Source organism: Parasteatoda tepidariorum, chromosome X2 (assembly GCF_043381705.1).
Source record: "Parasteatoda tepidariorum isolate YZ-2023 chromosome X2, CAS_Ptep_4.0, whole genome shotgun sequence".
NCBI classification, from domain to species: Eukaryota; Metazoa; Arthropoda; class Arachnida; order Araneae; family Theridiidae; genus Parasteatoda; species Parasteatoda tepidariorum.
Window position 1 is genome coordinate 59,188,750 of NC_092215.1, and position 14,100 is coordinate 59,202,849.

Here is a 14,100-nt window from a genome sequence, read left to right on the forward strand (position 1 = left end):
CGTAGCCTTGTAATTTTGATCCCAATCCAGAGGACAGGGGAACTCCTGGATCAAATATTGGGAGAAATTTGCCTTCGTGGAGGTTCCTTTTTGATGGAACTAACCCGCATTTGCGTTACATGGAGAGAAAGAACACGAGACCCTGGTACGGTTAGCTTGACGGCAAGGGGACTCTAACCCATGATCCGTCTACCACTGAAGATATTTCACGTCAGCATTGTGGTCGGTGCAAGCCGGAAGCCATCGCCGGAAGTATCGACCAGTCATCGCCGGGATCGAACCACTGTTCACCTCATTAGAAGGCGAACACTCTATCCCCTGAGCCATCGCGGCTCCACGCAAATGTATTAGCAAGTTCTTAATCAATTAAAACCATTAGCATCTTATTTACAGCAGTTTATTAGATGTACCTGTGCATTAAATTTGATGCGGCCAGTGTGAAAAGAGGAATCATTGCAAAATGACGCAAAGTTTAAATGTCAAGTTTTGCTTCGAATAAGACATTTAGTGACGATATATATATATATATATATATACACACTGGTGTGCAAAACTTAAGCAACAAGTGCGTTTTTTGTCATAACTCTACAAGAAATCATCCGATTGACATAAAATTTGAATATGATGTACTTAAATGATAGTAAAGGAATAATGGTGCAGAAATGAATATAAAGCTTAAAGTAGGGTATGGAACAAAAAAAGACTTTATTTGACATATAGTGGCGTTACACATGATTGCCTGAAGAAGCGTAAGTACAACTGGCAGATGTTCCCTAGTAGTATGGGATATGCCCTCCCCTTACTGAAATTGTTGCTTGCCATCGTCTCTCCGTGCTAAGCACCAGATTATCCAGGAGTTCTTGGGGTAAACGTCTCCATTCCTCCTTTAACGCATTTTTCAGCTGATGGGTGTTACCAGGAGGAAACTGTCGTGTCGCAAGACGTCTCCCTAATGCATCCCACACATGCTCTATGGGATTCAGATCTGGAGAGTAAGCTGGCCAATCCATTCGTGTGATATCTTCACTTTCCAGTAGCTCTTGAACATACAACGGTGCAGTACGAACTTGCAGTACGGTGTGGCCGGGCATTGTCATCCATAGAAATGAAGTCTGGTCCAATGGCCCCTCGGAACAGACGCACATGGGGTAGGATTACCTCATTGCAGTAGCGGTCTCCAGTTACAGAACCTCGGTCGAAGATCTGAAGCTCAGTCCTCCCGTTCAACTTAATGCCACACCAGACGACAACTCCAGGACCACCGTAACGATCTCTTTCCGCGATGTTATTGGGATGAAATCGAGCTCCAACCTCTCTCCAAATCAACTAACGTTGAGAATCGATTGTAGCACTAAAACGACTCTCATTTGTGAAGAGGACGCGACTACATTGATGAGGTGTCCAGGTTTCGTGTTCTCTGCACCACTCTAAACGGTGCCGCCGATGGCTAATTTTTAAAGGTATGCAGCGTTCAGAACGTCTAGCAAATAAGCCACCTTTGTGGAGGCGTCTGGCCACTGTAAATCTTGATACTTGTCGTCCTGTGACTGTGCACAGTTGCTGATATATGGCGCTCGCTGACTGAAAACGGTTTCTTTTCGCCTGGAGGACAATGTAACGGTCATCTCTTGGTGTTGTTTTCCTTGGACGCCACCACCAACCTTCCGAACAGCTGTACCAGTAGTTTTAAAGGCATTCCAAGCACGAGAAAAAACACTTTTGTTGATCCCGAACTCTTCGGCGACACTGGTCACACTACGCCCCTCCTCAAGCTTCCCAATCATTCTTCCTCGAGTAAAGTCGTCTAAATGATTTCTTGAAGACATGTTTCGCAAAACAAATCACTCGCACTTGCAGCGAATGTCTTTAACTACTATGCTCTTCATCCTTTTATCACAGCTTTGACCTGCGCTCGCCGACCCGCAAGGTTTACGTACACTTGCATCACCTACGACGTTTTATTTCTAAATTTTGCTTACAAATAATCTTTCTACTGAATTGCGTGCATATTATACTGCAATTTCATGGCTATCTTATACTTTGTTGGGGAGCTGTGGCCGAAAAACCACTTGTTGCTTAAGTTTTGCACACCAGTGTACATATAATAACAAGGCTACATCTCTGTTACCATTGGTGTATTCACATTAAGAAATGCAGAAAAAAGCCATAATAAGTTATCAAAAGGTTTATTAACAGGTATGCTGGTGGTTATAACATTTCACATCTCCACTCCACACAGGAGGGGATGTGGACAAATCTCCAGATGGTTATTGGAACATGTTATTCAGCAAGAGTCATGCGAAAACAATCGGTCTCACATTAAATACTACAGATATTGGTGTACTTCGGTCCCAGTCGTACATGCCTTTGTAACTCTACGCAGTATGGAAAATCATTTACTGCTTCCTAATATGGAAGTGAAAGAGGGACAAGATTCTAAAAATAACTCCTCCTTTCAAATATAAATCTAATTATTATTCAATGGTATATTTTCAGCCTTGAATTCCCAAAATAGAATATCTCTACTCTTACTCTTTAACAAAGACATTTTATGAATCCGAAAGAGTTTTAATTCTTTTATTAATACAAAAGTATTTATTATTTTTGTATTACATCCCCCCCCCCAAAAAAAAAATTTTGGTTAGCCAAAATAAAAAAATTTGGAATACTTTAAATTTTTAAACTTTAGGTTGGTACGACTGTTCCTTTTCCCTAATACAAATAATATTTTTTCAATTATGAGAAGAAAAAAAATTATTTACAATGACGAAAATATGAAAAACATGATTATGCAATTTATCTGTTTAGTCAATTAAACAGAAAGAAAAATGAAACATGTTTATAAACTATTCTACTAAAATTTTCAAAAATTTTTTCTCACAAAAATATACAACTTTTTATGGAAACGAACTGGACAACAAGTGTCATTTATTCAGAATTTAAGATTCTGTGTGGTTAAAAGGGGTTATTTACTTGATGAAAGTCTGTATTCCTCGTTAAAATGGAGGAAAACAGAATTTCATGAAGCAGAGGGAAAATGAGAGATCCAGATTGGACAATATAAAAATAGTTTATAAAAACTTTTCTCACCTTATTGAGAAAAAAAGTTCAACTTACATCGCCCTCACATCAAAATGATGTAGAGGTAAACATCTCCACACGTCATTCGGATCTCTCAAAAATATAGGGCTTACTTCCTCCCTTGAAGAAAGTAAAAAAATTTCTTTTGCTTTGGACTCTATTCATGATTTAATTTCAACATTTGTGGGTTGGGATATTTTCTAAACTTTGATACATGTACTATTTCAAAATTTCGTTTACTTAAATTATTCTTTTTATTTATTTTGTAATTAGTTTCTGAAATTTTTTGAAGAATTTTATACGGTCCACTAAAAGGAGGTGACAACTTCCTCGTATTAGGATAAGTAAATTCTTCAAACATAACTAATTCATCAGTTTTAAATTCTATATCTAAAAATCTAGCATCATAGTAGATTTTATTTCTTTCATGATATTCTTTAGTTCTTTGAATTGCTATTTTTTTAGCTTCCTCAACAGGTGGATAGATTCCTTCATTTAAGGGATTTTCATAGGGGAGTCTACCATGTATGAGGTATGCAGGTGGAAATTTTGTTACAGAATGGGGAGTTAAGTTATAAGTATAAACTATATCCTTTAACAAAGTAGGCCAGGGAGTTTTAGTGGGTTTTTCATTGATTTTACATTTCAAACTCGTAATTATTGTTTGACCAAGGCGTTCTACCTTGCCATTAGACTGCGGATGATGTGCAGTTGTCAATAATTGTTGAATTTTATTATATTTCAAAAACGTTTTGAAATGAGAAGAAGTAAAGGCAGCGTTTCTATCACTAAGCAAGGATTTAGGAATTTGATTTTGAAAAATTTGATGTAAAAAATTTGTATAGGTTTCTGAGCTAATGGATTTTGATGCAAAAGCCCAAATGTATCTTGTGAGGTGGTCAATAATTAAAGTTAAATATTTTTTTGTTGAATTATAGTAATTCAATTCACCAACACTATCTATTGCTAGCAAGTCAAAAGACTGATTAACAGGGGGTAAGGATTGTAATAATCCAAATCTTTTTTGTCGCGGTTTTTTATTTAGTTGGCACGTATGACAATGTTTACAAAATTTTGTTATATCTGAAGTTATGTTCTTCCAATAATAAACAGGGGTTATTAAGTTAATCATCTTTTGCATTTCTGGATGATTAAATTTATTATGAGCACTTTGCAGAAGTTTTAATCTTAACGAAAATGGAACAACTATTTTAGTAAAATTTTTCTTACGTACACATAAAACATTATTGACATCAACAAAATTACCTTGTAAGTTTTTTTTCCTTTGAGCTTCAACAATTTCATTCTATTTTAACAAATGTGAAACATGAGCATTATTATTGTTACCATCAATTTTGACAAGTGAATGTGTTGCATCTCTCGAAAGCCAATCTGCTTCAAAATTAGTAGAACCTTTTGTGTATTTAATATCATATTCATACATACTTAACAATAATGACCATCTAAATAATCTACCTTTTAATTTTTTAACATGTTTTAGCCAAACTAAAGCAGCATGGTCAGTATGTATGGTGAATTTTTGGCCAAAAAGATAATGATGGAATTTATTTAAAGAATCTACAATAGCAAGACATTCAAGTTCCGTAATTGCATAGTTTTTTTTTTCATAGTCCCTTAAGAAACGTGAATGAAAAGCTACAGGATGCACTACACCACATTCATCTGTCTGTTTTAACACAGCACCAATTCCAACTAACGATGCATCAACAAAAAGATGACATTCATGATTATTGTTGAAAATGTTCAAAATTGGTTTACAAATAATAGCATTTTTTAAAAGTTCAAAAGATGGTTGACATTTTTCTGACCACACCCATTTTACATCTTTCTTTAACAAGTTATTTAAAGGATGTCGAATACTTGCATAACTATCAATAAATTTATTGTGAACATTTATTGATCCAAGAAATCTTTGCAATAATTTTGCATTTTTAGGGGGTAATAATTTTTTAATCACTTCAATATTATGGTTATCGGGTGATACAATTCCTTTATTAATTTCATATCCTAAAAATTTTATTTGTTTTTGCACAAATGAACATTTTGAAAGTTTTAATTTCAAGTTTTCTTGTTGACAAATATCAAAAATCTTTTTGAGGTGGGTTAAATGTTCATCATAAGAATTAGAAAATATAATGATATCATCGAAATAGTTTGTAGCAAATTTAATTTTATGTTTATTTAAGATTCTACGAACTGTACGTTGAAAAATGCTCGGTGCATTCTTCCAGCCAAAAGGTAATCTTAAGTATTCAAATAGACCATTGTGAGTAGCAAATGCTAATTTCTCAGTGTCATCAGGATGAATACGAACATGATGATATCCCTGTGATAAATCTATTTTAGAATAATAACTACTATTAGACAATTTTTCAATTAAAGACTGTATTAAAGGTAGAGGTTCAGAATCTGTTTTTGCAATTTGGTTTAATTTCCTAAAGTCAACACATAAACGACTCTTTTTATTTTCATCTTTTTTAAAGACTAAAGTTACTGGGTCAGCATAAGGGGATGAACTTTCTTTTATTATGTTATTTTTTAACAATTTCTCTATTTGTATATCAAATTCTTGTTGCTGTTTTGGGGATGTTTTGTAAGGCCTTAGAGATATAGGTAAATCTGAGGTTAACCTGACTCTTTGGGGTTCCATTCTGATTTCTCCTACATCATGTTTGTGTTTCGCAAAAACATCATCATAACTTTTTAAAATTTCTTTTAAGTCCACATTTTTTATCTCGCTCTCATTTTTTATTTTTTCGTCGATATTAACCTGATAATGTGTGCACTCATTACCTGGATCTATCTTCGAATCATTTGAAATTTTTGGACATTCTTTCTTTTTCCTATTTTTCCTTTTCCTTTTATTTTTGTTACCCTTTACCTTATTTTTTTCAATGTTTACTTTTACCGAAACATCTTTAACTTTTATTTTTTCAACATTTTTAACCTTAACATTTTGACAATTTTGCTGTCTAATGTGTAAAGATAAGTTGTCACTATTAGAATTAGCAGAGGTGATCAATCTCTTACCAAACTGAGTAACAACTGGCCCGACACAGTCAATAAACAAACAAAAATCTTTGCAAGTCTGCAACCCTAATAAAGCATATGGTAAATCAGTATCAATTATAAAAAACTTAGCTGAGTTAACAATTTCGCCTATTTTAAGGGGAAACTCACAAATTTCGTTAAGTGTTAATTGTCCTTTCGTTTGGGTAACGTTTAATTCCTCACATTTTTTAATAGGAATATTTAATTTTAACACCAAATCTTTTGGTATTATATTCAATGTTGACCCGGTATCAACATTCAATAATATCTCTTTGTTTACATTTTTATTTTGTTTCGGACGTCCCTTTTGGTACTTATTTTCTACTTTATATTCATTTAGGTATTTATTTTCCCCTTGATATCCATTTAGGTATTCATTTTCAACTTTATATCCGGATATTAGTAATTGCTACTGATTACTTGTCATATTTTGAACGTTCACTTCAACCTCATTATAAGGGTTGTTTACACACGAGGAGCCCATGTGAAATTGATTCAAAAGTCCTTTCTTTGAGCAATATTTACATTGATTAAATGGGTTCTCCTGTGTTGTATGATGTATTTTGGGTTTTGTCACATTCGGGGTTACATTTTTATTTTTAGGACAAGCCGGAGCTTTATGTCCTGGTGCATTACATTTAAAGCATTTAATGTCATATTTTGGGTTTTCCATTTTCTTTGTAAAGGGTCCCTTATTATTTTGAAATTTATTTTGAAATTTATTTTTATCTAAATCACTTTTAATTTTTTCATAAATTTTAAGTTTTTGTTTAAATTCAAAAAGATTATTGGCTCCATAAAGAATTGATTTCTTATTTGTTTGGTCTGGCATTCCCTGAATTATGTAAGTGATTAGAGCTAAGTCATCAATATCACTTTGAGTTGCAATTTCTTTCATTTTTAGGGAATATTATTGATGTGTTTTATTATACCTTTGCTTTCTTTTTTGCAACATTGCATGTACTTCTGCACTATTACAACTAAGTCCAAATTCTTCAAGCAAAAGAATTTTTAATTTTTCATAAGAATTTAAATGAGTTTCACTTCTAATTAAAGTTAATGCATTAGCCTTCAACCATCTTTTAGCAAATAAAAATTTTTGCATATCAGACAATTTAAATAAATTAGCATGAGTTTCAAAATTTTCAAACCAAGAATTAGTATTTTCATGGCGATTTCCATTAAACATAGGGGTAACTGCTTCTACATCAGCGAAATTAACTATTAATTTAGTTTCAGGTTCTCTATTATTTAAATCATTACTAGAATTTTGACTATAGGTTGCCATATCTTTATCAGTATAAACATGAGTTTGTATTTCTTTATCAGCATATATTTTAGTATTTAAACTAACTTGTGTAAATTGACTTACACAAGTTTTAATAGGTAAATGGGATTCAAAATCAGTTTGAGTTTGTTTACATTGAAACTGATTAGTTTCCTCCTCATCTTCAGAGGGATTTTCAATTACTAAAGAATTTTTTTAAAAATTGAAATTGCATAAACAAGTTAAGATGTGTTTGGCAATTTCATCTTTATTTCCCTCACTGGAAATACTTAGAATGTCTGAAATTTTGTCTAAGTCCGAAAAATTGAAAGTATTACAAATTTTTTTCAGTTTGTTTGAAAATTCTTCATTGTTAGGTTCAAAAGAAAATTCTGAAAAATTTAGAATTTTGTTACGGTTTAATGTAGAAAAATGATTTGGAAACAAAAGTTTAAATAATAACTTAATTTTGTTTGCCGTCACTAATTTAATTGACGTTTGAATCACATTTATTTCCTTTAAAAACATTTTAAATACACAATAAATAGCAATATTATATCATAATATTTAAAGAAAAAAGCAATATAAACACAAGAAATGCACTTTAACTCTTAATAATATTCTATTCAATTATTCATAATAAAAAGTTTAGAGCAAGGCTCAAATCTAATTTCAATAAAATATTTACAACCTCGCCAACGTCGACCTTCATCAATTTCGTTGAAGAGAAAAAAAAATATATAATTTTTTTTACTTTTCTTTCGCGCACTTAAATCGTAGCAATTCATGAATATTCATGATTAAGATTCGCGCACATTTACTTTTGTTTTCACAACTTGAGCAGTAAGAATTGTAGTCTCACTCGGTGTCGAATCACTACCATGGATGATGTTTCTTCCAACTTAGAGACACTAATCTTAGACATCAAACGTTTTCATGGCTGTGACAAGAAGCTCTATCCAACTTCAACATTCCATTCCAACTAGCGATGAGGTACAGGTACTTGAAAAAACAACCTCATCCTTCCTTTCCTTCGATGCTTTTTTCACTGCAGTAATTTTTCTCAACCGGGGGTGATGGAATGGGGAAAATTTCCACGAAGCAGTCAGCATCCGTTACGCTTAGTTCCAGAGATAGAAAAGCTTAGGTTTCCTCCGCTAAGGAATAATCCTGGCGTCTTATAATAACAGGGCTACATCTCTGTTATCATTGATGTATTCATATTAAGAAATGCAGAAAAAAGCCATAATAAGTTATCAAAAGGTTTATTAACAGGTATGCTGCTGGTTATAACATTTCACATCTCCACTCCACACAGGAGGGGATGTGGACAAATCTCCAGATGGTTATTGGAACATGTTATTCAGCAAGAGTCATGTGAAAACAATCGGTCTCACATTAAATACTACAGATATTGGTGTACTTCGGTCCCAGTCGTACATGCCTTTGTAACTCTACTGTAATAAATTGAAATTTATTATAAGTTTTTTTTTTGTAATACTTTTAAAGATAGATTATTTGTCTGTAGATGGCACCACTACGGTAAAGTTTAAATTCAATCATAATGATATTTTCTTTAGGAATTTTGAATTAGTCTTTTAAAAAGGGATTTTTTTGGGTAAAATCTATGTAACTAAATTTATTAATATTTATTGAAGATGGTATTATAACTTGTATAGGGTATTAGTGGATTCATGACGGTTTTTCTCAGGGATCTTTTTTTGTTTTGGTTCTGACGTCCGCCGGATGCGGGATGACTCTGGACGTGGTAAACAGGTCAGTCTAGATTCTTTCGCCTTGTTGACGGNTATATATATATATATATAGTTATTGCATAATAAGTTCTTTCTCTTAAAATTTCAAAGCTTTAATTTTTAACTAAATTAAGTGAATGAATAAGAATTATTTTATTTTCAATTTCCCATAAATTAATAGTAATTTATTAACAGTAATTAAGCTAAGATGAATTAGGAGATAATTTCAATATTTGTTTATTGCTTCGGTATAAACAATTAAAAAACAAACCCTAGTGATATGTATCAAAAAAAATTTTATTAAAAAAATTCTCGAAGAAATATCCTAATAAATAGTACAGTACTGTTAATAAATAGTGCGAAAATGCAGCAACAGATCGACCGTAAATAAAAAGAAAAAAGATTTCCATTTCTAGCAATGCTCTTGAATGTTGTCTTTTGCTTTATACTCAGAGCCCGTACCAACCATTTGGGAACGGGTTTACATTACGTCTATAGCAGCTCTAACTTTCTTATGAATGATACGTAATATCAGCGCAACGCAGTTACCACAAAACAACTGAGTTTGTGAAGAACCAACATACGATAGCGCACAATGTGAGAGAGTGAAATTTCTCTTAAAATTTCCATTTTGTTCCTACCCATCTTTTTCATAGTCAAAAATCCTAATTTGAGGAAAAGAAAAAGATAAATTTATTTAGTGAGTTTTGGATCTGATTCCATAACTTATTTTATAGTTTTTTCTACTTAATTAACATGTCTTAGGTCAACCCTTTGAACCATTAAGCTTAATTTTTAGTAAGTAAATTCTGATCATTAGAGGAAAAATTCTTTTTTTCCCCTTCACTATGCGTCATCTAATTGCAAATTTTTAGAAACATATCCTTAATACAATTGAAATGAAACTTAAACATAATTTTCAACATCACCTCATAGAATTCTAAATCTATTTTATTTCCATGAAGTTACAGAAATCCTCTAAAATGTAATTGCAGTGTAAAATTTTCTACGTAATTCTCTGATTTTTTAATAAGTAACGAAAATCCTTCTAAATTAGAGAAAATTAAGGGTTGAAATGTATAAAAAAAATCAAAGATTGAGATTATTTTACTAAAATCTTTTTTTTTTTTATTTAGAAGAAAGGCAAGAAAGCAAGACAAGGAAAAAGTGGGGTTTTAAAAAAAAATAAATCAGAGTTTTGTAAAAATTTAAAAATCTACTCTTGAGTATGTAAACTATTACACAAAATAGTTCTTGTGTTAGTTTTACATAAAATTGTTCTATGTATTTGTAGGTTGCGCGTACAAAGGAGAAAAATACGACCATGGTCAACAAGTTGAAACAAGTGAGGCATGTCTTAATTGTACCTGCACTCGCGGAGTTGTTGTCTGTTATCTACGAGTATGCCAAACGGCAACTGCTCCTCCTTTAGGCTGTTTTCTGGCAAGGGAACTTGGTCAATGCTGTCCTACACTTGTATGTGGTAAGTAATCTCTAGACGCAATTATTATATTTTATAACAGCCGACCCAATTTTTTTCGGGTTTACGACTACTAATGCTCAACTCCATAGCCTTGTCATTTTGAACCCGATCCAAAAGACAAGGAAACTCCTGGATCAAGTATTGGGAGAAATTTACCCTCGTGGTAGACGTTTTGAGGGAACTAACCCGCATTTGCGTTACATGGAGAAGTAAACCACGAAAACCGACAAAGTTAGCCTGATGGGGACTCTCACCCATGATCCATCTACCACTGAGGATATTTTACGTCAGCACTATGGTCAGGGCAAGCCGGATGCGGAATTCGTATCGACCAGCCATCGCTGGGATTCGAACCTGGTTCACCTCATTGGAAGGTGACAGCTCTATCCCTGAGCCATCACAGCTCAAATTTGATTTATAGTTACTTTTCTTGCCTCTAAATACAAATGATTCAATAGTTTATGTATCTTCATTCCACCTGCCTCATATTAAGTCTTAAACTATTGGAAAAATTACCCGAAATTTCAATTATCTAGCACTGTATAAATTATTTGGTGTGCTAGTTAGCAGCCCTTCACCTTTAGTTAAGTTTCAATATTTTTATTATTTCTGATCTTAGAAGAAGAGAAAAGGAAGCTGGAATAGATAGAAAATAATTTTAAAGAATTGCAACAAAAAAAAAGTAGAAAAACGATCATTTTAAATAATTTTTTCCCAGTTTCATCCCCTCAAAATCAATCTTACAACCTAATTTGTAAAAGCAGCGATTGGACGTTCCGGTACTTTTCTGTCAAGCGGAACGTCGTAAATCGTGTTTTTATTAATGTATAACTCTTTTAATTTTAAGTTGTGCTTTAAAAAAAAAGAAAAAAAAACTTATAGAAAGCTCGCTTATATTTAAAAAAAAAAAAAAATAGAGAGAAAAGAGAAATATGTTCCATATATTAAGTATTGGGATTTTTCCTTTCAAATATAGTTCGAATTACACCATATTGGAAATTCTATAAAATACAGTCTAGGAATTTTCGTGAATAAAAGTCGATTTTTTTTTATTTATTTATTTTCTTTTACATGTTACGCTAAGAAATGGAAGACACCTAAAATAAAATTATTACAATATTGTATCTACGAATTTTCATTCAAACATTAATAGACAAAGTATCAATTTTTAAATTATTATGATTAAATGCTCTTAGGGGTCCTTTCAATTGAAATATAACAAAATCGAACTCGTAACCTTTCTATTGAGTTCTGATTCACGATAGAAATTGTGCCAGCGATGTATTACATTTAATTTTTTAGTAGGGGAGAGTCGGGTAGCCCCGCTCACTTAAGGAGTATTGCTTATATTTCTGTATAATATTGAGTAATAATCAAGATTTTTGTATGCTTCTATTGTTTTATCATCTAATTAAATAATGCAAAAAGAATAAACCAAAAAAAGAATAGTTTAACTTAAAAAAAATGAAATTTAGAAAAACATGTCCTGTATTCAATATATTTTCAGAACTATTGTTTACAATGTTACCAGCTGCATAAATACTCGAAACTTTGAAAATAATCTTTTTTTAATATAACAATTAATGTCCGATGGCCCATTGACTTGAAAAAATATTCTATACATATGAAATTGACAGTGGGCGGGGGTGCCCGACACTCCCCTACCTAGTAAAGATTTTTTTGATTATTCTATCTCTGATTTAATGTTGATGGATAGTAGTTCAAAAATATAGAAACTAGAAAATACATATGAATTAAAAATATATATAGAATTATTCATTTTATATAGTAAACGGAGAAAAATATGAAAATATATACGTGAGAAGTATTTATTTTTAGAAACCTTGTCAGAAATGAAATAATAAATGAATGCACATTTGCGGTTGTTAATTTAAATGAGAAAAGACGAATTCTATCAATTCAGGAAAAACGGAACAGAAAGCATCAAAACAATTTTAATTGCAAGATGAAACTTATTTGCATTTTTAATAATCTCTGTTCAACTCCTACGGCAATCAAATATATTTTGATGTTTTTAATTCCTTCTTCTGTAGTGATTCGTTAGAATTCGATTGCGTTGGTAATTTTCTTTGTTTAGACACTTAATGCGTAAATTTCTTTTACTTTAATAATAACAAGGATTCTGAAAATATGTATTAGGGTAGTCATTAAGACAAATCTTGTTTATTTGGTTATTTATATTAAATTAACCCTGCATATTTCTTTAAAAAAAATTAAATTATAGGATTTAAATGAGAGAAGTAAAGTTTTTACTTTTAGCATGTATTAAATAAATCTACTTTAAAGTACTTCTGGAAAAGCCAAATGTAATGTCAGATCATCGAGATGAAAAATATATGGTTATATATAAGAAAGTGGAAAATGCAAAATCACTCCAGAGGGCGAACAGAGGGGCTTTAAGAATTCAAATATTTGTTGTTGTCGTAGGCCATTAAGGCAAGGGGTGAGATTATTCTTGTTTTCCAGTGGCGCCATCTATGGCCAAAACTTCGACTTCTGCCACCACCCGATTATAGGGCGGACCCACTCATACATCTACAGATCGTAATTTTGACCTGAACCACAGAACGATCAATCTCCAATTCAGTTTCCCCAGAGGTATAATTTGTTATAGGAACATGGAGAACATAGTGATCCGACTGATTTAACGTGCACCAATCACCATTTACTGCACGGGGAGTCTTCAGCCGACGGGATTCGAATTCTCGTTCTCACGAACGTGAGTCCTGCTCCCTGCCAACCAGGCTATTCCGACTCATTCAAATAGTTGATTTCATGATATTTATTTATATGTAATATTCGTCCACTTATTATTATAGAGCAACTGAGATGGAGATTTCAGCCATATATTTCCTCCCTAAGAGTAAGATGTGAGTTGTAGAAGCATAAAATTATGATAATAGGGATGAAAAAAAAATTTTTTTTTTGCTTGCAGGTGGTGAGGACATATCTAAAGAAACAAGCAATTCAGTACCAGATTTAAGACCTACCTTTCAGCCCACATTTCAGTCAACTTATTCAACAGCTACAGTAGATTTAGATAAAAATGTGACATATGATGAGTTAAGTTTAGAGACAAGTGAGACTACAGAGTATATAACGAGAGAAAATAATGTAGCAAATCAAAATGATTTAGAAAATGATAGTTTAATGTTTGTTTCTTCTACAGAGGAAGAAGATCATGAATTAACAATTTTAAATAATATTCCAGGAGGTATGTACATTTTATTCATACAACGAAAAATAATTCATTTCCTTAATTGAAATGTTTTTAATAATAAGGCTCTAACGAGGATTATCTATGCATAAAAAAAATCTGATCGTTTAATATAAATATTAGCACAGTCAACTCACTACTTGAATGAAATGTTTGACTTGAATGAAAGCAGGATAACGTATGAAACGGTCAACGAATATATATA

General features: G+C 32.2%; 1 protein-coding gene across 1 annotated transcript in view; it reads left to right on the forward strand.

Moving 5' to 3' along the window:
* The window catches only part of LOC107449503 (uncharacterized), a gene marked incomplete in the record, with an annotated part of 108,549 nt that overhangs the window by 46,150 nt on the left and 48,299 nt on the right, over positions 1–14,100 (forward strand). The window contains 2 exon segments of the mRNA XM_043052494.2: positions 10,469–10,657; positions 13,614–13,892. Of these exon segments, the coding sequence (XP_042908428.2) occupies positions 10,469–10,657; positions 13,614–13,892 (468 nt within the window).